Source organism: Gymnoscopelus microlampas, assembly GCF_963454915.1.
Source record: "Gymnoscopelus microlampas genome assembly, chromosome: 7".
In the NCBI taxonomy this organism is placed as follows: Eukaryota; Metazoa; Chordata; class Actinopteri; order Myctophiformes; family Myctophidae; genus Gymnoscopelus; species Gymnoscopelus microlampas.
In genome coordinates, this window is record NC_139944.1 from 12,149,109 (window position 1) to 12,176,669 (window position 27,561).

Consider the following 27,561-nt stretch of genomic DNA (forward strand, 5'->3'; position numbering starts at 1 on the left):
GTGCATGCTCTCAGCTGTTATGTTAAGTGTATCTGACATCGTATAGTGGAAGGATTTACAGTAGTGCATAATCTCAGCGAATGCAAGTAGAGAGGAGTCAAGCGTTTTTGTAGTAACAAGTAACAAGTTTGTGAACCTTTTACGGGTCCATTCTTACACTCTTACACTTGGTCAGTCAGCTAAGCCTGTATAGTAAGGGTAAGATGGGGTGAAATCAGCATTTTACATGCAATGCGTGAGAGACTTAAAAAGAAAACACAGAGTGAGTTGTGACCTACAAACTGACTGAATAGAAGGATTATCCTTCAGTGCACTAAGGGAGGGAATGAAAGGTAGCGCAGATAGGGGAGACTATGGGAGGAGGATTACATTTTCACATTCATATTAGGAGATTACACTGAGCTATAGGTGACGACTAATATATTCAGCATATAATAACTCTCTCTCAACCATAGTCTGTCAGCTTAGACCTTTTCACACAGCCTCAGCTATCTCATTGTTTGCTTCAGTGCGGCTCATAATTCGACTCCATCCATCACAGCTAATACTCCACTTTCTTTATATGCATGGTACGAGCCTCAGCAGAACAGAAACACGCAAAGAAGTCCTTATTGATATACAGTAGGGTTACTTGGGGTTTGAAGCGGCAGCATTTTCCAAAGAGGGATAAATGATAAATGATGGATTACCCAACAGACTGGTTAATAGCCCACAAGTTCCTCGCCTGGCTTGTCCCTCTCATTTCCTCACCCTACCGTGGCTGTCTGCTTCCTGGATCAGAAGTTGCCGTATAGCTGCTGATGCAGCCTAATTATTTCAGCGACTGTCTGAGCCGTGCCCACTGGCTGCACCGCAGACCACTACTGTCTCATACCGCAGGCCTGAGGAGGCCATTCGCCAAGGTTTCTCATGTTAGACTCCATCCATCCACCACTGCGTTGTTGATACAGTCCTGCTGCAGAACGTATTACTGTATGTACCGCACCACTGCATGTATTATATATCCTTCCTCTTTTGCAGAGCGACCAATCCGAATCCAACATTATCCCGGGAGAAGACTGCTGCACCTTCAACGATGACTCGGCCACCAGGTGGTCAGCTACAGTGGACAGCGAAGAGGACAGAAAATTAGCCTTAGAGAAGAGCATGTAGGTGTTTAACCTTTACATGAACACAGATTTAAGACCATTACTGGAGATCCAGACCTCCAATAATTGACCATATTCACATGGTAGCAATTTAGCTTAGGTCATATTCAGGGGTGTCCGGGTGTATGATGCATTAGATTAATTCACCCTTTTTACGGCGTGGCATCTATAAGAGGGTCTGTCTGTTGGTCTGTGTGTCTGAAGCAAATCCCACAAGCCGATGAATATTCTTTAAAATAGGATTTATACTTTTTGAAATATTTAACTTTGTAATTTTATCATGGAATTCATTATGGCTTTGATCGGGTGAAACCTTGCCCAAATTTGGATTCACACCATATAGATATGTCATACAGTGCACTATGACTGGAAGAAGTCTGAGATACACATTGGAGATACACATGCCAAGTTTGAAGTCAATCGGTTGGAAGGTCCTCAAGTTATGTGCGAGACAGACACACACACAGATTTCATGCATTTATAGATAGATTAATTATATTTATTATTATTTATTTCCTTCCAATATTTTTCATGCAGCTTATCGTTTCTCTCTCCCTCATTCTCTTTCTCTTCTCAGATACGTGCTGACAGAGCTGATAGAGACAGAACGGTTGTATGTGGAAGACCTGGGACTCATAGTAGAGGTATGTATCATTCTTCACTGAAAAGGTTAGCACTGCAAATCTGTACGATTTATGTCCTACCTGGGATTCGAACTCGGGTTTCTCATGCGAGGCTTTGAGCTTCATGCAATACCTCTTATAAACCAGTAGTGGTCCTATCCGACCACAGGATTTACATTTCCCAATAGAAGAGCAGGGAGACCAACTACAACCACCAGTTGTGTTATAGTTATATTGTATTACAGGGGTCTTCAACAGGGGGTCCTCAGAGATACTGCAAGGGGGCCGCTAAATATTTGTGTGATAGGGACTTTATTTTTTAATAAACCACTTGAACCCTCGCATCCCTATCCTGGGGGGGAACATTAGCCGAAAATAGCAGACGCGACGCGTTGTGATCGGCTATTTTCAGTGAAGAGGTTTGGTGTACAGGGAAAAAAGTGCAGACCAAGCACCGAGTCAAGGTCAACTTTACAAAGTATAAGTCGTTAAATGTCTGAAAATACACATTTAACATGAATCCAATATGCAGCCTCTCTCAGCTAAGGGGTCTTTGGCCTGAAAAACGTTGAAGACCCCAGTTGTATTAACATACTCTCTAATATTGGTTATAATAATGTTTTATTCACTAGAAGTGGATTGCAGCTTATGATAAGCATCAATGTAGAGAGAATAATCGCACATCCACTGTTACTTATTTCAGGTGCGTTGGATAGTAGATAATCTGAATCAAACAAGAAGTCCCGCACACTGTATCTTGCTGTGGCAACTCACTGAGAGATGGGGAAACATAGATGAAATACTAAACAAAAGAGAAGTTTATTGGATTTATACCCTACAAACATTATTCCCAAAAGGGTTGAACGATGAAATTCCATGGCATGTGATGTTGTAATTCATTGTGGGACTATGTATTTGAAAACTCTGAAATACTATATATATTAATTGTCTGGGAAAAACCAAGCTCTAATGCAAAGTTAAGAGTGACTTATGAAAGCCGCAAGGCCGATGTTTTCATTTCTTAAGATTGTTTCTGTAAAAATATTTGTGAATATGTGTAAATAATGGATGTATATATGTTGAGGATGGGCAAATCGACAAGCTCACACACTAGAGACAATCATTGAGTGACACTCCCATTGGGATTGTGATTGTCTCACACCTGTGAAACAGAAGGAGTGTTTGTATATAAGAGCACAAAGTGATCAGTATTGTAAGACACTATTGAGGAAGGTCCAGACGGATCGAAACGTTTGTCATTAAATAAAAAAAGTGAGTTGCCACAGCAAGATACAGTGTGCGGGACTTCTTGTTTGATTCAGCTTATGATAAGCAACATTTAGAAGCTGGGTTCTAGTATATACCTGCTGCTATGCTCATGTCTAACTAATATCATACTGTACAGGATGGATATTTCAGCCTATGTTCACTTTGACTATATAGATAGCCTTGTTTTAGATGTTTCTTTCTTTTCCCTTTGGTTTCCCCCCCTCTTATTTTTTCTTTCTCTTTCTGGAAACAACAGAAACGATGGAGCATAAACAAATTTCACCCACTGTTTTACACCTGTAAGCCTGTGATGTGACAATTAAAGGTGATTGTGATTGTGATCTGACAGGGCTACATGGGCACCATGGCCAACCAAGGGGTTCCAGAAGACATGAAAGGGAGGGACAAAATAGTGTTTGGAAACATCCACCAGATTTATGACTGGCATAAGGAGTGAGTCACACGCCTCCGCCCCACTTCCCTTATCTCATGTTCTGTCTCCTTTTTCACTTGCATTTTTCTGTGTGTGTTTTCATAAGAACAAAGTGTTTGTGAAGCGTTTTCCTGTTCCACCAAGACGTGTGTGTGAGTACACATGCATTAGTGCTTCAGCATGTGTGTCAAGTCCCATGCGACTCTTTGCTACTTCCTGTGTGTGTGTGTGTGTGCACACTTGCGCGTGCACGTGTGTACGTGTGTGCACGTACACACGTACGCGCGTGCACGTGTGTGCACGCATGCAGGCATGCGTGCGTGCATGTGCATGTGTGTAGTAGAATTACTATACTTGTGAGGTCCTCACAAGAGAAATGGTTGTTTTATGGATCTTTTTTTTAGGCTTACAAATAGGAAAAGATTCATGTTGGAGTTATAGGGTTAGGATTAGGCATTTAGAGGTTATGTTTAGGGCTTGAGAGTTTTCCCTGTTTTATACATAGCATGGGCGATGTTTCACACCGACAAATAGCCTACAAGCTCACAACGCGCGGCTATTTTTCTGCTATTTCCGTGTGTGTGTGTGTGTGTGTGTGTGTGTGCGTGTGTGTGTGTGCACGTGTGGCTGCGTGCGTGCGCATATGTGCGTGCGCATATGTGCGTGCGCGCGCGTGCGTGTGTGTGTGTGTGTGTGTGTGAGATCATACAGTACAGTAGCCTGTGTGTTTAGCTGAGTGATAATTCCTGCCTGACATTCGGCTCTCTGTGTCACACAGCTACTTCCTGGGAGAGCTGGAGAAATGTGTGGATGAACCAGAACGACTGGCCCAACTCTTCATCAAGCATGTGAGTCAGTGTGCATGTAGCTGCATGATAACCTGGCTTCGGGTCTTCTCTCTGGGTGTTTTGGGTTTGAGGCAGTGGTGGAAAAAGTACTCAATTGTTTAAAAGAAAGTCAAAGTCCTGTATTTGAAATTTCAGTGGAGTAAAAGTGCAAAAGTATTGACATCGAAATATACCTATTGTACCAAAAGCAAAAGTAGCCCTTATGCAGAACGTTCCATTTATGTTTTCAAAAGTTCTCAAAATCTTTCAAAAATAGCAGATCTGCAAGCTCACAACAAGTGGTGGTGTAATGGAGTAGAAGGAATTACTGTTGAAAGTATTGAAAAATTGACATGCTCAAATAAAGTAAAAGTACCTCAAAATTGTACTTCAGTACAGTACTTGAGTAAATGTAGCTAGTTGCTTTCCACCATCGGTTTGGTTTGAGGTCACAGCCTTTCCAGGGACTTCTGACTGAGTGTAAAAGTCTTCTTGGCCCGCTGCCATCCAGATGCATGTTGTTCTTTCGGCAGCAGGATCATACTGGAGGTCCTAGTCATTACAGTAGCAGAGCTTCCACTAATGCAGGGCCTCCGAAACCTTTCAGCTCCAGACCCAAAAGATACATTTGGTGTCTCCCCGGAGCCTAAACTTACAAACCTTTTTGGTTAAAACTAAAAGTTTTTTTGTTAAAAGGTTAAAGCACTATATTCTGATAATCATTGCTATAGAGCGTTTGTTCAGTAACAGGAGTCGCCCTGTCTCTCCAGCTCTTTGATAAACATAAAATACATTTTCAGCTATAGGTGACAAATAGTACACATTTGTTCCAGTTCCAATTTTGTTTGCTCATTTATTTGTGTCATCACTTCCAATTTCACTTGTTTAATCTGTATCCTGTCTGAGTTCTCTATCCCGATTGGATAAAATTGGTATCCTTACCCGAACATGCATTTTCTGTTTAATAAAGAGCTGGAGATGCATGGAGTGGAGACTCCTGTTACTGAACAAACAGTCAATAGCAATGAGAATTATGGGCAGAGTACTATTATCACTAGTATTTTAACCAAATAAAATCACTTTAAAATTACTTTTAAGCCTTATTTCTGAAATAGTGAGAACAACCAACCGATCTGCTATTTTCACAATTTCTTAAAAGTTTTTTTTTTCTGAAAATATTTTGAAATAATAATACATTTTCCATAGGAAACAAAAAGGGATATACTCATGACCCATACAAATGGGTCCGCGACCCAAAAATGGGTCCCGATCTGTTGTTTGAGAAACACTGTACTAATATGTACAGCAGAGCTGCAGCAGCCTGCGTTAAGGGTCAGAGCTCAAGATGCAGTGGACTCAGCAGTCTCTCTGAAAACAGCCAGAGGAAATCACTAGCTGAGGGTCATATTTGGAACACTGTAAAGTCCCCATTGTTAATTTAACTCTGACAGTTATGAGTGCATTTCTGAACCGATCCCACTGCAGATTGTATATTAAGATAAAAGATGGAGAAGATAGATAGACCTTTATTGATCCCACAAGGGAAATTCAGTTGCCAGAGGCAGCACATCAGTTAAAGTACAGTTACAGATAAATACAGTAAGATACAGCAACGGTAGCGACACAAAACTATGAAGAACAACATCGCAAAAACACCATCAACAATGAAAGCTAGCTCCGCTCTGCTCACTGTTGCTGTAGTCCAGCCTCCAGTATGTTTAATTTCCCCGTGGCAGATTAAATCATTCTTTCTCAGCCACTGGAACTATTTAAGGAGTAAAATCTCCTGCTCCTATTTAACAGACTTCAGAGGTTTTTGTTTTAGGGGGACATGCAGAGCACAATGAGAGGAAAACAAAAGGCTTTAGCAACCCTGCTGTCTCTCTTTTCACTCGCTCTGCCTGCCCCCCCTTGATCAATGTCACTCTGTTTCGCTTTTTATATCACCCACACAGACACACACAAGCACGCACGCACATGATCACACACACACACACACACACACACACACACACACACACACACACACACACACACACACACGCACGGTGGCCGTCTGCTGAGTGGGAAGGGAGGCTATCAGGCTATCTAGAAGGTCACTGGTTCGCCCCCTTGCCCAGTCTACAGTATGTATCGACTGTCGATGTGTCCTTGAGCAAGACTTAACTGTTCTGCGGGTGCTGTATTAAAGGCACTTCCCCACTGCTCCTAATAGTTAGGTTGGTTGAGTACAAATTTCACATATTCAAATGTTCAGCGATACCCCAACAACAACCAGAGTTGTAAAGTAACTAAGTACATTTACTCAAGTACCGTACTTAAGTACAATTTTGAGGTATTTTTACTTGACTTGAGTATTTCCAATTTTCAATACTTTTACTTCTACTCCACTACATCTCAGAGGCAAATATTGTACTTTTACTCCACTACAATTATTTGAAAACTTTAGGTACAACTAGTTACTTTGCAGATATAAATGATTGTATTATAAAACATACATTAACCACTTCAGCCCTATTTTATACATAGGCTATTTGAAAATAACCGATCTACAAGCTCACAACGTGTCGCGATGCGACGCGTTGTGAGCTTGTAGATGTTAGTCTGTACATTTTAGTACTTTTACTTTTGGTACTTTAAGTATATTTTGATGCCAATACTTCTGTACTTTTGCTCAAGTAACATTTCGAACACATGCCTTTTACTTGTAACAGAGTATTTTTTATATCATGGTAATGCTACTTTTACTTAAGTAAAATGTCCGAGTACTACTTCCACCACTGACAACAACTAAAGGGGATTAAATAATGATATTATTATTATTTCACTGACATCTCCTCTTGAACCTGCAGGAGCGGCGTCTTCACATGTATGTGGTGTACTGTCAGAACAAACCCAAGTCAGAGCACATTGTCTCTGAGTATATTGAGAACTACTTTGAGGTGAGGGCTCAACTTCTGTTCCTCATAATAATAGAATGAGTATTTAGTTTTTGCTTTATCACTATCTGTTTTAGTTGGTATAGGTATGGTATTATGTAACAATACTCTGTGTTTAGTGAGTTTTCTTACATTTTCCCTGTTTGTCTTCTGTCTGCTTAATGCTTTCCTTTGACCTGGTAGGAGCTCAGACAGCAGTTAGGCCACAGACTGCAGCTCAATGACCTGCTCATCAAACCTGTACAGAGGATCATGAAGTACCAGCTCCTGCTAAAGGTACATTATAATAGATTATAACTGTGATCATAATCTATACAGTAGTATAATGTTTTACAACTATGATAATTATGATACACTATAATAGATTATAACTGTGATTATAATACAATATAATCTATTATCAATCATGTTTTACAACTATATCCTGTTCTAAATCAAAAGTCGGTGAGTGATCGATCAGTCATTATGAAGTGTTTGGCCCCGTTTGGCCTAGCTCAGACCTACCCAGGACTGGGTACTTTTTAGGCACCAGTTCAGTACCACTTACACATGCACCACGCTACCCACTTCATTGTAGTGGAAACCGTGGCACAAGTGGGCGGTGTGGTGTGGGGTAGGGTGAGGCCATGCATACGGAAAGCTGCCTCTACAGTACATTAATCTCTCTTTGATTGGCCCTCTAAGGACTTTCTGAAGTACTACACCAAAGGAGGAATGGATGTTGACGAGTTAGAGGTGAGAGGCCTCTTAAGTCCTCAATTTAACACATAGATATTCTGTATGAATATAATATTAGAGTTGCTGTTTATCTGTCATAATCCTTCCCATTTCTTTCAACCAGAGAGCGGTGGAGGTTATGTGTTTTGTGCCTAAACGTTGCAATGATATGATGAATGTGGGCAGACTCCAAGGCTTTGAGGTGAGGCATGTTAACTCATTCAAAATGTCTATTATCATAAAGACAATAAATGAACAATGCGCCTGTTCATATCTCTTCTGATCAATATGCATATGCTACTGGTACAGGGTAAAATCACAGCTCAGGGGAAGCTGCTACAGCAGGATACGTTTTCTGTCAGTGATCAGGAAGACGGTGTCGTGTCCAGAGCTAAGGAGAGGAGGGTCTTCCTGTTCGAGCAGCTGTGCATTTTCAGTGAACCAATTGACAAGAAGAAGGGCTTCTCTTTGCCGGGTTACACTTTTAAAAACAGCATCAAGGTGGGAGCAACAGTGGCATTTTAAACCTTACTGTGGACATGTCATTATAGGTGAAACCCCCCCCCAAAATAACAACAACAACAAAGTTTTAATTAATAGCTAAAATAGCATATCTGTCAACTCACAATGCGACGTGTTGTGAGCTGTGATCTTGTAATTTGGCTATTTTTGCTATTTGTCATGCAATGAAGTATACAGGGCTTAGCCACTTGGACGCTAGCGTCCCTTTTCTGGCCATGTAGATTGACTATTTTCGTGGAGAGATGTGGTGTAGAGGGAAAAAAGGAGGGGGTCAGGTATAGACCCTTGGGGGATCCCGGCCAATGACGTATATAGGGTTTAAGTGATTAATGAGTCAAAGTGTATACGTGGCCATCGGTCAGTTTATCTATAAAGCTCCTCGGCCCCTCTGTGTTACAGGTCAGCTGCCTAGGCATGGAGGAACATTCGGATGAAGATCCATATCGTCTGGTCCTAACCTCCCGGAAGACTAACGGGAGCATCATCCGTTTCATCATGCAGGCCGAATCCACGGAGAAACGTCTGGCTTGGGCCAATGATGTTGTCCAGATCTTGGATTCCCAGAGGAACTTCCTTAACGGTACCACAGACTAGAAGATGTTTTGTTTCTCTGTAAAAATGAGGTTCAAAGGTTGAGAAACAAAGTTAATTTCTGTCTCTCCCTCTTCTGCACCACCACAGCCCTGCAGTCCCCAATAGAGTACCAACGTAGGGAAAGCAAGTCACATAGCCTTGGCAGAGCCATCAGACCTCCCACAGCAGCGAGCTCTGGCCTACGGCCGCATTCCTCTGCATCCATGGACAGAAACCAAACGCCCTGTCTGCTGTCTTACAACACCTCCCTGCCCTCCCTGCATCTCCCCAGCCAAGGCCAGCCCTCAAGCATGGTTAGGAAGGTATGTGTACACTAAAACAACCCTCCAGTACAAAATGCTATTATTTTTGCATGAAGAACGAAGAACAAATTCTCTTTAGCCACTTCAACCCTAGCGAGTAGTAGCGACCCTATTCTAGTCAATGCCGTATATTGTGTTTAAGTGGTAAACCCCCCCACCTTTCATTATTAATTATTCATCTTTATTTTATTCACTTCGTCCCTTCAAAGGTCTCCAACTCCAGCTGCCCGCCGCCCCGCCCAAACCGCCTGCCACTGTCCATCCCTGATCAGCTCAGTTTGTCCCTAGAGATGGGACACCGCCATGGGATGCCCAATGGCCTCAGCCAGCACAGCATACAGGTACTGTAAATTCAGTCGAATGATTACTGTATATAAATAGTGATGATGAATGTATTTTTATAGCGCTTTTCCAAACAGCGTCACAAAGTGCTTTACAGAACAAGGTAAAAGAGCAGCATGATAACCATAAGAGATAAAACTACAACATAAGATCAGTGGATAAAATAAGATAATATATAAAACAAAATGCCACAGAACCAGAGATATAAAATAAACTGAATAAATGTACAAGAACACTAAACTGGCAAGAATACTAAGAAAAGGACTTAACATAGAGTTTTCAGAAGCTTAGGTAGAGCATTCCATAGGAAGCATAGGGGCCCGGAAGTGATATTAATACTACCTACTCTACTAACAATACAGAAATAGGACTTTTGATATGATTAGCCAGTGTATCTTAATGACTTCACTAAATATTGCTTTATTATTGAGAGCTGAACATCTGTCGTCCACAGTAAAATTCTGCTTATCTTATCATTATTGTCAGTGCAAGATGGAATACTGCTTTAGACAGTTTAGACGAGATCAGTGTTGTTTAGTGTCGACCAGAAGCTGTTACCATCATCACTGATAATGAGGGGAAGTACCGTAACTTTGGCAGTTCTCACTGCCTCATCCTGTTGTTGTTTCCAAGTAGATTTACAAACCCGGTCAAACTGATCTCTCTTGCCTGTGTCCACAAAGAGCATTCAGTTTATGGAAAAAAAGTCAGTGACCTACTGTTTTATCTTATTTGCTCAGACTTCCCCCATCAGGAGGAAATGGGTTCTCCTATCAAACAAGTGTATCAGGTCTCTTTATAAGAGCACTTTCCATCCTGCGTGTTATGTACAGTAGAAGATTAATTATTTATCTTTTTGCAACAAGTGTTTGGAGTGGATTAGAATAGAGGATTTTCGTTTTGTTGATGCACCAAACATAACGGCACATTTAATGTTTCAGGTGTAGGCCAGATACTTAGTTACAGAACAAATAGATTTGTAGATCCTCCCCACACACATTTCTGTGTTGTCACTGCTGTGCTATCCCACTGGCTCACCTGTGAGGAGCCCCCACCGGAAGGACGAGCGCCTTAGGGTTTTTTCCCATTTCATGAGGTATAGGTGTCTGTTTAATTACACACAGGTCTTAAATCATTTTCAACCTGGTGTCCCTATTTTGGGCATGTCATGAAGTTTGAAAAACATTACAAAATGTTCACAAATCATCAGAGATTATCATGCATCTGGTTTGGCCCAGCGTCGATATAGGAACACTTTCGGCCCGTGTTTGTGGGAGGTAAGCCGGGCGGGGAGGGTGATCTTTGTCAATGTACATTACATACTCCTACAGGCTGGGGGCGGCACCTGTCAACGGGGGATGTTGAACAGGGGGTGTAGGATGGAGGCTCTACGTCCTCCTGGTGGGGGCTCCTCACTGGCATGTGAGGCTGTTGGGTACAACAGTGGTGACAACACATAAATGTGTGGGGCATAACGACTAAATTTGGAGGAAAACACTGATAGAAATATTTGGCTAAAAAGAGAGAGAGAGCGAAAATAGCCGATTTTTGCTGATATTTTCGCTATTCGTCATATGACCAAGTATAATGGTCATAAGTGGTTAACAGGTTAAAAAGGTAATGTCAATGCATTCACACTGTTAGCAACTTTCTAAACCAAACACTGCTCCTACTCAGGGTGTGAGTGACAGTTTCCATGGATCCCCAACGAGTGACGGTGGAGGTTACGCAACGCATCGCCTGAGCAACTTGGATAAGCTGACAGAGCATGAGCAGTGAGATGACCTGCAATGATCCCCTGAACTCACTTATCCATTCTGTCTCAGAAGCACGTCAGCCCTGGGGCTGGGCAATTCACCAAAAATGTGTTGAAACTGATATTTAGAACCAATAACCAATAACCAACTTAATCTTGGGATCGAATAATTGAGAAGCAGGTTTTTTCCCTTACATCAACAAATCTTCCTGAAAACATACGAAGAGATTTATTTTGGGTTGATTTGTCCGATTAACCTCTTAAGCCTGTATGATACTTTGTTCTACAATGGTGGTGTACAAAAAAAGCTAAAATAGCCCTTCTACAAGCTCACAACGTGTCGCATCGCAACGCGTCGTGAACTTGTAGATCTGCTTTTCATTCATCGTAATCGAGGCAAAAGTTTGAAATAATCGTGTAATCGATTTGAAATCATATTGCCCAACCCTAGTCAGCCCTGTCAACGAGCTGAGCTGGAGCTGAATGTGCTCTGCGTTGATAGAATTATAATGTACATCATTGCTATACAGCTATCGTTGTGATATCATTGTTATATATGTTCATGTCTGTCAGATATTTTGTACTGAATTTCAGATGAAACCTTTATTTACCACTATAGTGCAGAATCTGCAGACTATGAAGCGAGATTTTAAACCCTTGCATGCGTGCGTGCATGTGTGCGTCTTTGTTTGTGCACATGCAGACATGAGCATGCAAGTGTATGCAGTGTATGTTTGCATACATACGTTCGTCTGTGAAAGACGGTAATCTATCTGTGATAATCAGACAAAATGTGTGAAAAAGAGATTCCCTTTCATACTGTACATGTACAATTTCTTATATTTTTTCCACTGAAAATTACTTGGATATATTTTTCCTGTCACATAATTCTGTAGTGTGTGCTGTTTGCTCATAAGGGACCATACAGTGATTTTGTTCAGCTTTTTGTTTTCTTCCACTTAATGTATTAGTACAGTAGCTACGCTAAACCCAGTGTACTCAGTAGTATTCTGTGTATACTACGACTACAGTACTACAGTTATGTCTATGTCCCTGAATACTTTCTCACCACTAGGTTGGCATGACAGAGCGTCACTGTTATGCGTGGACTCAAGCTTAATACCCGAATTATGCTCAGTTGTATGATGGTGTTGTGCACCGAGAATAGCCGATCGTTGCGGATGCAGCACATTGTGAGCTTGTAGATCTGTTATTTTCGGCGAAGTATAAATCATGCTTAATGTATACACGTATGTTGCATGATGTTGTTGAAAATAATTCATTTTCAAGCTGGCAATGCAATGTTTCAGCAAGCGAAACAATCGTGACAAAGTATTAAGCTTTAGTGTAGATTACAGAGTAACCACTTAAACCCTAAACTTAGTGAAACAGACCTGAGTTGGCTCTGTACTTGGTCTGCTCTTGTTTCCTTCTACAAATGTCTTCGCCAGAAATAGCAGTATTATACAAGCTTGTGTGCTTGTAGATTGGTTATTTCTGACGAATGTTCTCCCCAGAATACGGGGCATTGGGGTTCAAGTGGTTAAGTGTGGGATCTGGATCACGTGCACGTCTGAGAAAACAGTAAAACCTTCAGTGTTAATTTAACTCTTGACAGTGCACTCTCAAGAGTTAAATGAACACTCTGGATTTTACAGTGCCTGCAATAAATATGGTTTCCCTCTCAGGGTTTATTTTAACCCTGCCATTGTTCAAATGTTATCTGAAGAAAACACGCTTGCAATCTCAGACAAAGCACTCTTCACTATGGAGTAGAAAGAGGAAAAGGGCAACAAAGATAAAGAGAGGTGTTCATCTGTCAATGTCATCTTGAATGTAAATAATATGCAGTGGATCATACAGTATCAATAAAATAGTGTGTCGTTATGAGTTATGTTGTCCGTATATACACCAAGAGAAACACACATTGTTCAAATAAAGAGAATGTCCATTGAAAAAAAATATTGAAAAGCTACAGAAAGTAGTTTATTTTGCAAATATAAATGATGACGTATAAATATAAATGCTGCATTGTGTGATATTTGTGATAACAAGACAAGACAAGACAAGACAATTACCCGGAGTTAAATGAATACAAACAGCCTGCGGATGAATTTTATACTGTATGAGATCATCTGCCCCAAATATCCAAATACAGATCTTCAGGTTTTCTACCCATGTGACCAGACCACACAAACCGTTGGAGCAAAATTGGTCTTCTGCTCAACAATGCCAATAGAAATATGTTGTAGCCTTGTTGACATCAAACACATTCTCCTCCATTCATTCATTTATTCATTCATGCATTCATAAAAGGAGATGTTAATGGGATGGACTGTAACACTTTAGGCCAGTATTATGATGTAACGATGTACAGCAATTATGTAGTTATATTATTCGTACAAATACAAAGCAGCAGAAAGAGGTGATTTGACATTAGAGACTACACATAACAAATTGGGATTCAATAAAAAACCCATATATGGAGATCCCTGATGTCATCAGTATATGTTCCATATAGGCATGCCCCCTTTTGTGCCCATATGGACTGATTATGCAATGAGGACACATTGAGGTTAGGCAACACACTCCATATTTGGGCGTAGCTGCATTGGGAACTCCTTACCCTTTATGGTTATGGCTGAGTCATAGTGACATGAGCGTGATGACGTGGTCCGCCGGCCCACCGGTCCTCCCTTAAGCCTTTTAAAGGGATAGTTCACCCAAAATAAATATTGAATTCTATTGATTAGTCACCCCATGGAGACTTGAATTCATGGATTTTTTTATTTTTTTTGTCGCATTCCTTAGCCAATACTTTGATGACCAGTGGACCGGTAGGCAGCGGTTCCGGTTGGAGACTCAAAGGAGACTTTGTGTCTCCTACCGGAATCTCATCAAATTATTGGCTTAGGAATGCGACAAAAACTAAAAGATATCCATGAATTCAAGTCTCCATGGGGTGACTAATCGATAGAAAAAAGGTCATTTTGGGGGTGAACTATAATATAGGAGGATGTGGAAAATTGGAACAGAACAGGGACATTATACTGGAAACATTTCTCTTCAGTAATAATTACCATTCGTTTCAGAAAGCACGGCCACAGATTGCATTACATTTCACATGATTTATTAAAAACATGTCTAAAACTTACTTTCTTATGTTCTTATGCACACAACATATCGATCTGATGGAATCTGAGCATGCTGCAGTTATGGAAAGGCTCCTTTTTGGCAACTCCATAGATTATATACAGTAAATGTTATTGGTCCATCAGTTGATGAAATGTTCAGGAATTAGGAATTGTTTATGTCCATCCAATAGAACAACATTTGATGTCAAACTCAGGGTGCATCTGTAGTCCTTGTACAATAATAAACAAGCAAGATGGTTCAGTGTACTGAGGTCACACATGCCTCAGTCTTAAGGAGGTGTTATGAAACAATACCCGGTCATTAAAAGTGTTGAAATCAACACTTTGTAATAACATTGTGCTCATGAAACGGAAGAAACCTGCTTCCTATTTTGTCTGGTAATGATGTCAGCCAAGTGATTAAGAAATGCTGACATAACCAGTCACCTATAGTCCTAATGTTGTTTGAATGATTCGCCTCAAATCTTTCCACATTACAGTCCAAGAAGAGACTTGGCAAGAGACAAAAAACGTTTTTGTGTTCGTAGTATACATAAAGTTTGCAGGATTGGTGATGGATGTATGGCCACGTGATCAACTGTCCTCTTATATTGGCTAGGGGCCATATTACTTGGAAACTTTCCCCATTATGTAGGCTGCAGCATGTGCTTTAGAGTATTTCTATATGGTTAGTAGGCCTGCTCTCTATCTTCTTAAAGCAGGGCTTCAAATTGAGGATCTTTTGTGATCTTTTTGGATATACCAGCCATTCAGACAGACTGACAGACAGACAGACAGACAGACAGACAGACAGACTTGTGTTTTTTTTGTTGTTGCTTTTTTGCTTTTTTTCACCCAAATATGTTTTAACTTTTACATCTGCACTCATCCTCTTTTTCTCAGATATTTGACTGGGACAACAAAGCCACATCAAATATCTCCACACTGCCTAATTTGCCTAACCAGTGTGTTAGAGAACAATAGCTGTTACTGTTTGTAAAGTAGCACACAGTCCATTCATTCTACCACAGACCCCAAAGACATGCAGCGTTGGAGCAAACCAAAATAGTTGTATTAGTAGGCTACATGTCATGACATTGTGTTCCTGGAAATTGTTGGATTATGACTATGAGAATTGATGGTTCAGCCCGTGTCAGCCAGATGCAGTGATATTTAAAACTTGATTCGTCACCTGCCGAAGTAACTTCACATCATCCCCCACCACTTCACTACAAGAACATAGGAATTTGTCTTCTTTTTTAGTGATTGAGCAAGAAATTCCTTAAAGCAGGTTCAGAATTTCCTCCAGGAGGAGATATATGGTCTACAATGTCAATTTCCAACTGATATTATGCTAGTTTATAGCGACCTCTAGTGCAGGAAAAGGTGATGGTCATATTCAGGACCATGTCTTGCTCAACATCATTCAGAACAATTGACACACAATTTAAGATTCATTTGATATGAATCTTATATGAGTGTGTGTGTGTGTGTGTGTGTGTGTGTGTGTGTGTGTGTGTGTGTGTGTGTGTGTGTGTGTGTGTGTGTGTGTGTGTGTGTGTGTGTGTGTGTGTGTGTGTGTGTGTGTGTGTGTGTGTGTGTGTGTGTAGAAACAGATACTGTAGGTCTGTAGAGTATACAGAAGAGCTGTCAGTGTTACTGCATAGACCATTGTCAGCTGTATCAGCAGCTTATTTATCACAGAATGGTGAAGATTCCCTGTTTTATTATCATTGCATGTACAGCATCTATCTGCCAATGCAAGCTCCAGTTCATGTTAACTCCAAGTGGTGGTGTGTGTGTGTGTGTGTGTGTGTGTGTGTGTGTGTGTGTGTGTGTGTGTGTGTGTGTGTGTGTGTGTGTGTGTGTGTGTGTGTGTGTGTGTGTGTGTGTGTGCGTGCGTGCGTGCGTGCGTGCGCGCGCGCGAGCGCGTGCGTGCGTGTGTAGTGTACACACGCAGGGTTGATGCCCTGATGTTTGTTTAGTCTTTGTTTTTTGTATTTTGAATGTCATGTGTATTAGTTGTTGAAAAATCAATAAATACTTTAATGAGAAAAATCAAATAAATAGAACATGTGCTGTGTACAACTGTGTGCTCCTGGTGCAGAGAGTACAGTATGTAAATGATCCTTTCACTGTCATCACACACCCTCACCCTCCCTCCACCTTTGCTGCATGGGAGGCTTTGAAGTGTCAATAATGCCCTGCTTTCACTTTGAACTGTGAAATATACCATGGTCCACTCATCATCTCCTGTTCATCTCTCTTATTACTGTATAATGCTGCACAACTTATCAGAACAGCTGTTACTCGCTGGATCACACCACCTGCAGCACTTTCCCATTAATTAGGACCAGCTGACAAATAACATGTCCCTATAGAATTTGTCCTAATTTATGTTTTCCTTCTTTGCACCTCAAATATCACACACCCACCCACCCACCCACACACCCACACCCACACCCACACACACACACACACACACACACACACACACACACACACACACACACACACACACACACACGCACACTGTATAGCATAGAAAGACCATACGAAGACAATTCCTTTACATAATGTGCACACAAGATACTTTAATTTAAACAAACCCATCGGTTCATTATTTTGAGTGCAGAGCTAGCATCCCAATTTTGGGATGAAGAAATTAAAGCAAAAGATGTTCATAGCAGACAGAAATATCACACAAAATAGTTTCAAAATATCCTTCTCAAGATTTAAAAATGAAAAAAATTATTTCTATTTTTTTTCTCCTCTGGCTCATAACAAATGACGGTTTAAAAATTGATTAGTGTTAATTTGACATAGGAAACAATATTCTGATACAAGGGAGCCATCTAAAGGCCATGATATAAAAGAACAGCATAATCATATTACCAGGTATGAGTGTGTATAGCAAACACTTGATAGAGGAAATGCCAGTATAAAACATGTTTTTTCCCGGCCTTAGTACTTGCCAGTCTGTACTAATTGATTCATTTTAGATGGTAGGTGTCACTCACAGGTAACCTTCCATTTACTGTTATCATCTCTCACAAACGTAATCAAACTACCATTCATATTTTCCATTCCATTGCTATCCTTCTTTTTTTTTTATGATGAGGAAATATATACATGCACTTTGGTCAATCCAACTCTTCTGTTATGCAGCATATAAAAATGCGATGACTTTCAACATCATACATTGGCGTGCATTGACAGAAACACTCCTCCACTTTGCTGAAGAAACTGGACAGGCAGCGGACATGACAGGCAGCGGAAGACAAGTACAAAAACAAGGCTATTCTGAGATCAGCTAATACCAGGTCCAGATGGGTGTGATAAGGTTTCTCCTCCTTAAACATAAAACACTCATGGATGACACAAAGGATTCTGGGTAAGGGGCAGCAAAACCATATCACAAACAAATAAGAGGGAACAAAAAACAACCCCAATCTACCAGCAAAACCTTTGGCACATCCATCCACAGAGCTTAGGTCCCATACATTATGTTTTGAATGCGTTCTTCATATGGCATTGGTAAAAAGGATACCTATGCTCTGTGACTTGCAGATTGTCACTTGGTGGGACGCGTCCCTTGTCCGAGTAGATGGTCAGTCCACATTCTGAGACCCCGCCTCTGTTGCTTTTACCAGCTCAGTCTTTTTATATAGTGCAAACTGCATGAGGGAGGACCTACTAAACCCACCTCTGATCTCTTCAAAATAGTATTCAAGTGACTATGATTCCTTTTCCAAAATGTCAATGGACTGGCCGTCTGTTGGGCTTTAGCTTTTCTCCATTCTCGGTCTCTATAAGAAAATGACTCAGTACAGTCTAGAAAGATATGATTTGAGGCACACAACGCATAATCTCCTTACAATCTTGAGTACTGTATGGGGAGCTATTGCATTAATACACAGGGGGTAGAGGAGGGGGGGTGATGACATCATTTAACAGTTAATTAGATCTATGTAAATGACACAATGTTTGCACTTTACAGTGGATTGTACCATGATCTTCTTTGTTTTTATAATTGTTTGTACTTCCAAGGGTTTACAGTCCACTCCTCTGACATTTGGGGAATTGTTGGAAGGGTTGTTTTGACAAGCTCTGCGGAGCTGCTTCCCTAATGATGACAATATCTCTCAAGTAATACCTGCAAGGCCGTTGTCAAAGAGAGACATAATAACATGGTTGTATGAAATCGTATCTGACTGGACACACTGGAAGAGAGCTTCTTTGGCAACTCAGCAACAGCAGGAATCTTAAAGATAAAGTGTGGTGATAAAAATAGTAAAGAGGCAATGCCACAATCTTGGAACTTTTTCTGCTTTTAATTTTTCCTATGGAGTCTATATGTCGGTGTATCCGCTGTCTTGTTGTAAGCTGCAAGCTTCTCTGTCAAACGGGTGAATAGAAACAGACTGGACTTCTGACGTATCAGGGCCATGTACCTCCCATCATATTAAAGGAGCACTTCATCCATTTTCAACATTATCTTCATATAATTGGTCCTCACTAATGTCCATTATAAGATGCCACAACTTCTGTCTACTCGCTCTGTGTCTCAGCGGTGGGCATCATCGATGGGATTTCAATCTAATAGAAACTACAGCCTTTCTCTTCCTGGAAAGTTATCATGCTGAAATAGAAGTACCACTATTTCCATTAATTAATAAAAATATATAAAAAAGTTTTAAATCTTGTTTGAAATGACCAAACCTGCCTACCGATGATGTCACTGGTAGGCAGGTTTCTGAATTGTCCACAGCCCTCCTGTGAGGCGCATACTGAGTAGACAGAAATGGTGGCATCTTGTAATGAGTATTAGTGAGGACCAATTATATAAAGATAGGTTGAAAAGGGTGAAGTGATCCTTAAATAAATAAATAAATAAATAAATAATTGCCGAGTACCAGCGTGTTGTGCAAGTAGCAGCAGATATCAAATATGTATGAAGTGGGTGGTCCTAAGGTCCCAACATGGAATTATTAATGAACTGTTGGGTGTGTCCACAGAAGAACAGTATTTTATCATTTACTGTACACTTTCTTTTTTTAAACAATTCTTCCTCCATATAATAATAGTAATAATAATAATAATAATAATAATAATAGGACTGTGGCACTGCCTCTTTAATTATGAGTCAAACACTGAAATCGATTCTTGAAGAACAGGAGACCATTTTTAGTATGTGTGGCATCAGAGGAGGCTGGTGGGTAGCGAAACTTTGCATAAGTCTTGTCGCTTTCTGACTGGCTGACCCATGGGAGTTTGATTTTGGTTGCATGATTCACTATGACATCATCACAGGATCCCACGTGCAGCGAACCAAGGCCATCAATGAAAAACTCTATGAATTAAACAAAAAACACAACAGTTTAGCTAAAAATGTTACAAATTATACTTTAATTGTGTTAATTTCATCTTCATAATAGTGCTTCATAACTGAATTATGTTCTATGGTTTTATCCATCCCATGCGCATTGACTGTGGAGTGTTTGGTTGATGATTACAATGTAGCCAGATCAGTTCTGCTCTACTCACCCAGGTGTGCCACCCTGGCCAAACGTGGATCAAAGCCGACCTGTTGGACCTTATCAGTACGAGCCAGGAAGAAGTTAATGACCCCGTCAGTGACGACACAATTTGGAAAGCCCTCGATGACATGGTGAAATCCTCTCCTCATGTGTAAACAGTCCCCATCCTCTTCCCCTGGTTCAATGGATAAAGTCTGCCTGTAGGTGGCAGTGTATCCTGTTGCCTCCCGCACTGCACCTCCCACCTGTCACACAGGTACAAACAAAATACACAGTGTTGGGTAAGTTACTTTCAAAATATCATGTTTTATATCTTCTATTTTAATATCAATTAAATGTAATAAGTTACATCACAAGATTACTTTCTCAGCGAAGTAATGCTATATTACTTTTGCGTTACTTTCACAAGACATCCTCAAATGAAGCACAAAAGCACTATGCATAATTAAATGGAAGAAGGTACAGTAGGGTAAATGGAATAGATAGTTATTGGTATGATAATGCTACTTTAATTGCCTAAATGTCCATATCATGATGAAACACATAACATAGTTGCAGGATTGGTTAAGGTATGTAAAAAAATATATGTTAGAGTGCATTAATTTGTTAGAATCTTAAAAACTATAAGTAACAGTTTCTCAAATAATGAGTTATTTAACATAGCAACATTTGTAGCAGGCTACATTAATTTGTCACTCACGAAAGATGTTATCATGTAATGTGTGTAACTTACAGTATGGATTGCAATTGATAGTTTGTGACATTTGCTGAGATGTTGATGACAGTGTTGGGGGGTAATACACTCAAATCTGCCACGCTGTTAAATGTTTGTCATGGGGGTGGTTCACATTTTGAGGTAAAATCAAATAGCTTGTTCCCCTGTCCCTCACCAGATCGAGAGTGGTCCTTTCCAAAACATCCACCAGTTTCTCCAACTTGGTGTTGGATGTGAAGATGAAATCATCATCCACCCAAAGTACATATTTTGTGGTCACCTGGGAAACTGCCAGGTTTCGTCCTGCAAACCAGCCCTAGGAGACAGGAGATTGATCTTGAGACAGGCAACATAAAGAGCCACAGCAGGTATAATAAGGCCTTTAAAGTCTTACTGTATAACATCCATTAGCGTCACCTCTGGTAGCTCCGCGGTCTGTTAAAACTTTGATTCCCAGAATTCAGTTTGAAACAAAATCAGAGTACTTCCATGATTTTGCTCCAAAACAAATGCTGCAAGGGTCCTATGCCAAGGAATTATTTTCAGACACGGTATGTATTGACTTTAAAATAGATAAATGCATACTTTTGGCACAACTGTCAGGGCAGACACTCACAACTAAAAATAGTGTTTAGATAAGTTTAATTGATAATGTATGACACAGTATGACATTAAGCTTGATTTATACTAAGTAGTGTGCCAGTGTCGTATACCGAAAATAGAAGATCTACAAGCTCACTGTGAGCTTTTAGATCCATTATTTTCGTATGTGACACTGGTGCACAACTAAGTATAAATCAGGCTTACCCCTGCTGTGAATTAACGTCTTTTAGTTTCACGACATGGCGAGCTTTGTGATTACACTTCTATACACTATAAAAGCCTGAGTGTTAGTTTCCTGAGCTCTGAGCTGGCACCTGTACCTGACAGCATTGACAATAACATAAATCCTCACTATATCTAAACAGTTTGTTTGGGATTGCAAACTTTCTTCTTTTCTGCAAACTATCATGTATTTTGGAGTAGACTACACTATTATGTACTGTACAGTCACTAACATACCTTTCCAAAAGGCATTATGTAATGCTCAATGTAGGGTCCAGAGACAGCTTGGGGATATTCACTGTCATCAGCAATGACAATGGTGACTGTTGGATAGTATCTTCTCACGCTGTCGATGAGATCTTGGAGCTTGTTGTAACGGAGAAATGTTTTAGTAGCTATGGTAACAAGGGCACTGACATTGTATTCTAAAAAGAAAGAGGGTCAGAAAACAAAACATAGTTATGTCTTTGGGTGAAGAGCAGCAGAATTTCAATGAAAAAATTAGTTGTTTTATGTGGCACTTTGCTGAGGTAAACATTTCTGGACTGTTTTGTACCTCCTGTGGGTCCTGTGTTGTACAGTTTGGGGGTCACACCATGACGGATCTTGATGACAAAGGTGGCTTGATGTCCCTCTGTCTCAATCTGCACTATAAGACAGCAAAACATACTTTCAGTAACTTTCATTACTCAATGGATAGTGATGGATCAATCATTACTTTAAATGTGATCTTTTCTGAAAAGAAAACAACCACTTCTTTGTTGTTGGATACAGCTGCTTAAAAATGGGAGGCTCATAAGTTATTATTCTTTGAAAAGGGATTAGCTGGAACGGATATTCTTTGCCTGTAGAGAAAGCATGAATTTGCTGCAATCAAAAAAGGGCTAAGGTGTGAGGCCTCACCTGTATCAGCGGTGCTGGGGTGAAAGAGTGTGTTGGTATAGGTGACAAACTGCAGCTGCCGGTTCAGGTTGGGCAGGAGACTGCTGCTTAGGGTCATGTGCATCTCACCGTCACCCATGACCTTCACCCCCTCGACTTCTGCGGCCACATTCAGCGTTCCTAACGTGGCAGTGATGTTTAACTATAATACAGAGAAACAATTATTGGGATGCAAGCGCAGTCACAAACATTTCAATTAATATTCTACACAGCAAACACACTGACATACAGTAAATGACAAATATCGATTTTACTTACTGAGTAGTGTTCTCTGGGAAGGTCTTGTAAGGACAACCCTATAAGCATAATTATGAGAAGAATTCTTCAATATGGCTACTAGAAAATTGTAATTCCACTTAAGTAAGCAGTTCATGATTTGTTTAGTTTTTTGCTAAATGGTCCCCTCGCACAAATTTTGAAAGCCAATAGTATGCAAAGCAGGCTGGTATGCATGAGGCCGATTAGAACATTTAAAAAAACGTCCTTGGTCTATTGGCAGTGTGCACAAGACAATTGGCATTAATCTGTCTCATGTTTGAGGTTAGTTCCAGATAGAGAGACACACGCACACGCACACGCACACGCACACACACACACACACACACACACACACACACACACACACACACACACACACACACACAAAGGTCTTTAACAGTTGACCTCTCTGGAATCATACCTGGGATGAGGATTGTTTTCAGCGGCCGCACCTCTACTCCCTGTGTTGGATACTGCAAGGGATTGTTGGCTTCTGCAACTATGAGTATGTCTGCAGGGGTCTGAGACCTTAAGGGAAGGCATTTACAGAAGAGAGAATCAACACTGCAGGACTAAGAGTCAACAACAGCCCAAAATAGTCTTCTCTTCATCTTTGATTAGATTAAAAAATATAAAAAAACAAGGAGAATCATCGCTTGCAGTTACTGTATCTGGTGCAGATACAGCAACATTATAACCATATTATGGTTGCTGAGAAGATAATGATGTTTTCCAGATCAACATCTACAGAGAACAAATTCATCGTTCAATTACCATTCTATTCTACCAAGAGTGATCCACCGATCAGCTTCATATGATGCCTGAACCACTTCACCTTAGGCTCATAATTCTATTTACCTCATCTGAAAGCTTTGATACTCCTTAGCCCGTCTTCTCTTCATTTCCTCCAGTTCAGAGGCCTCGAAGGCAGTGTGCAGAGGATGAGCCGACACCCGTGGAAAAAACAGTTGGGCAAAGGGTAGATTAACGCCGCTGTTCTCACCCTCACATATGCATCCATTACGTGCCAGCAGACTGGAGGATTAATTAGAAACAAAGGAGAGAATTTAGTATAGACTAGATGGTAAGTTAATATTTCGGCAAAGTTATATTTGCAGAGTAGAACCTTGGTTTGCACAGCTGGCCATGATATAAGTGAAAATATTATTGATTATCTGTTGCCTCTGTGTTCTGTGAGCAACCAACTGGAAGCAGCAATTCCATTCACTTTCATTGTACTGTATGGTGAAATTACATCAAGGAGAATCGAGAATCAAGAACAATCAAGAAGGTTTATTTGTCATTATGGGTACAAGAAGTGTAATGCAATTTTGTGGTCCTCAAAATACTGTGCTACAACACTTACATTGTTTCATTGTCTCAAAATCACATTATTAGCACATAAACAAACATCATGCGAATAAAGCAACAATATGTATGTATATAAAAAATGTGCCTTGATGCCTTTGTGGGTATTTCACCCACTGGCATTGACATTGTCGCTCACATGCCACCAATCTTGGTGACCAATCAATTCTTGTTGTGCAAGGGAACTTCCGTCAAGAATAATAACATTAATTTTACTTTACCAAATATTAAGTACCACGATAAGAAGTATATTTTGGCAATATCCACTTTGATTTTCAGACCTGTTTCACCATGCTATGAGAGTGAATGAAATTGCTGGTTCCAGTTCCTCGATTCGCAAAGCACAGGAGAAGGAGATAAAGATGATTGACCAGGTAGCTATATAATCCAAGGTTTTAAGAAAGTTCAACACTGCTTTAAAAGCTATTTATTAAGCCTTACCCTGCCACACTCTCCCTCAAGCGATATGGGATGTTGCCTAATCTGTGGTCTGTGGTTTCTGGGAGCCTCTCCTCTAGATGACGCTCTACTATTGGCCCTGGTCGCTGTCGCACATCCACCGTTGGGTACGCCCGGGTGGACCATGAATGGAGGAGGGCCAGTACCAGTACCACTGACACCAAGATGGCTAACAACAACGTCTTTCTCAGGGAGCGCATCCTGAAAGCTATCCCATAAACACAAAAGCAAACAAGATATAACATCACTACCTGTGTAATATTACTGTATACGTGTTCTGTGATAAATATAGGAACATCACTTTATACAGGCTCTGTTACAGAACCTCAATAATGTGATATAATATCTATCTAATATCTTTATAATATCTATAAAAAGATTATGAATGATTATTTTAACAATTTTTCAAGACTGTGAAGCAATCTCTCATGTAGGGCCTACAATTATACCATTTAGACAATTCAATTAAATGGCAGGACACTTAACCCTTAAGTGCTCTCTGGGTTTTGTATTAATGGCAGCCACTGCTCCTAATATTTAGGATGAGTAGTTGTAGAGAACAAATTCTACGTACAGTATGTGCAAATGTACGGTGACCAACTGTACCTCAACAACAACCACAAAACATGTACTCAACATAGGCCTATTAGGGTCCCTAGGACTAGATTAATTGGTTCCATGGCCTAATGGAAGTCAATTTGGAGGTCTGTGTCATGACATTTTTGAAAAGCTCTGTATGCAGCATCCATGTGAAAGAAATGAAACAGTAAAATGTCTCAAAATCTGAATAGTTCAAAACACATGCAGTGGAAAAGTGAATCTAGACAAAAGTTCTGAATCAATAACATAATGACTTGTTTTGCATGATGTAATAGGTTATTACATTACTGCTATCTGAGTAGCTTCCATTAAAGAATATTCTCTGCTATATTTCAGATAGCTTTCCATCTAGGCAGTATGGTCTAAATAATACTCAAGCTTTCCAATTAGGAGCTTGTGGTCTATGTCAAATGCTGGTGAAAAAATCTAATAGGACTGCTCCACAGATCATTTTGTTGTCCGGATCTCTGTCATTAGCTTCATGTGCATTTCTGTAAGCATGCTGGAAGTTCCGCATGATGATTTACTGTTCTTCTTCTTTTATCAAATTCTCCCTTCTCAGATATCGTACTTAGTGCTGGTAAAAAGCTTATATGATGACTTTTGACCACTAAATTATGTTTTCCTATATTTTGCTTTTTCCCAACCCTGCGGTATGTAGCAGCCTATAATGTAATAATCGATTTTTGTTGTCGTCAATAATCTAATAACTGACCAAGATTTCTGAATCGATAACATAATGACTTGTTTTGCCTAATGTAATAGGTTATTACATTATACTCGATGATTATTGCATAATTACAATAATGTAACACCTGCCAATAATAATAATTTTCAATTCTTAATCTAATAAAAGCTGATAATCTAATAATGTAACTATCACTATCACCCATATCACTATGTAAGTTTTATATATTGGCTAAGTGTCAGACTTTCATGACACTTTGATGGTTAGACTTAACTCCTGCCCTGTATTCTGCTCCTTAGCCATTTGATACCAAATGAAGTGCTAGCTCACATTTGCAAACACAGTTGGATAATATGAAATGTTATTTGCTTCATACTGTACATTAATTATTGGCATTTGTTACATTATTGCCACTTATTACATTATTGGTTGATCCAGTGATATTTTTAAAATTTGGTGTTTACAAAAATGAAATTAGTCACAGTATACATATACTGTACATATAAACTCCTTGATCACATTGGGCCTACAGAAATAACAACATTATTCATGCAACGTCATCATGGGCATAACAATGTTTATTGGAATATATTTACCCAACTGCCTCTATCCAGTCAGTGAAAGGGCATCATCTGTAGGGAGCTCCATAATCCATGTAGTTGATATCCGGGTATAGTGGACACTTTCCCCATCTGTAAACAGAAAGGTCATAGCCGTGAATAAAACCAACATAGCCTACTTCATAAGCCTGTCTGTTATGACATTTGTGTATGGTGAAACTGGTAAACTTGTGATCAAATATAATGAGGTTGTTGTAGACTCTATATTTTAATCATATAATTATATTGTTGCCAAAAGCTTTACATCGCACGCTGCTACTCCGTCTCCAACAACAAGAACACGATCAGTGGTTCCCAAACGTTTTAGTTGGAGACCCAAAAGAGACATTTTGTGTCTGCCCAGGACCCAAATTAGTGAAAATAGCATATCTGCAAGCTCACAATAGTGAAAATAGCAGATCTAAAAGCTCACAAAGGCCTTAAAAACAAGGCTCCAGACATCCCAAAACAAACTGGTAAGGCTACTTCTTGACCTTACATCTACAAATCATTTAACCCCTGCTCACTTTGCTAGGGTGGGATGGCTCAGGCTCAGGGTAGAGGACAGAGTACAGCAACTCGCAATGGACCTGGTCTACAAGATACACCACAAAGACACCCATGTACCTGGCAAAGTACTTCACAAAAGTCAATGAAGTCCACAATCACAACACGTCAACACCAGAGGGAGCTTCACTACTCACGTTCAACCCAGATTTGGCTCTAACAATAAGGGGTTAAATTCGCTCTCCTGCTATGCCATAAAAATGTGGAACGCCCTAGCAACAGTCATAAAGGAGTGTAAATCCCTATCTTCTTTCAAAACTGATCTAAAAGAGCACTTACAGGTGGCTGCAATTCGAAACTGGACCCTGTAAAAGTCAAAGCCTAACCCCCCCCCCAAAGAAAACTGTTTAGATTATGTTTTGCATAGTAGGCCTATATTTGTCTGTCATTAAAT

At 40.2% G+C, this 27,561-nt stretch overlaps 2 protein-coding genes across 6 annotated transcripts in view; one reads left to right on the forward strand and one right to left on the reverse strand.

Moving 5' to 3' along the window:
• arhgef25b (Rho guanine nucleotide exchange factor (GEF) 25b) overlaps positions 1-13,428 on the forward strand; it is a 31,191-nt gene extending 17,763 nt beyond the window's left edge. For 3 of the 5 annotated variants that reach the window (XM_084061457.1, XM_084061458.1, XM_084061456.1), the window contains 13 exons: positions 1,021-1,148; positions 1,726-1,792; positions 3,390-3,493; positions 4,252-4,321; positions 7,153-7,242; positions 7,423-7,515; positions 7,924-7,974; positions 8,081-8,158; positions 8,266-8,457; positions 8,878-9,058; positions 9,160-9,374; positions 9,584-9,715; positions 11,394-13,427. In XM_084061457.1, coding sequence (XP_083917583.1) covers positions 1,021-1,148; positions 1,726-1,792; positions 3,390-3,493; positions 4,252-4,321; positions 7,153-7,242; positions 7,423-7,515; positions 7,924-7,974; positions 8,081-8,158; positions 8,266-8,457; positions 8,878-9,058; positions 9,160-9,374; positions 9,584-9,715; positions 11,394-11,495 — 1,503 coding nt within the window. In that variant the 3' untranslated portion in view covers positions 11,496-13,427. Of the gene's footprint in view, positions 1-1,020; positions 1,149-1,725; positions 1,793-3,389; positions 3,494-4,251; positions 4,322-7,152; positions 7,243-7,422; positions 7,516-7,923; positions 7,975-8,080; positions 8,159-8,265; positions 8,458-8,877; positions 9,059-9,159; positions 9,375-9,583; positions 9,716-11,393 lie in introns of all 5 variants that reach the window. The other 2 variants (XM_084061454.1, XM_084061455.1) reach the window with 1 other exon arrangement.
• A 6,313-nt stretch (positions 13,429-19,741) lies between these two features.
• b4galnt1b (beta-1,4-N-acetyl-galactosaminyl transferase 1b) lies at positions 19,742-26,625 on the reverse strand (the record flags this gene model as incomplete). Its single annotated transcript, XM_084061960.1, has 11 exons — positions 26,598-26,625; positions 24,696-24,921; positions 23,745-23,921; positions 23,308-23,414; positions 22,887-22,924; positions 22,590-22,770; positions 22,243-22,335; positions 21,924-22,111; positions 21,037-21,177; positions 20,154-20,391; positions 19,742-19,959 (listed from the first exon to the last, which is right to left on the reverse strand). Exons 2-11 carry the CDS (start codon positions 24,911-24,913, stop codon positions 19,742-19,744), a joined length of 1,599 nt encoding a protein of 532 aa, XP_083918086.1. The 5' UTR covers positions 24,914-24,921; positions 26,598-26,625.
• Positions 26,626-27,561: the final 936 nt, after the last annotated feature.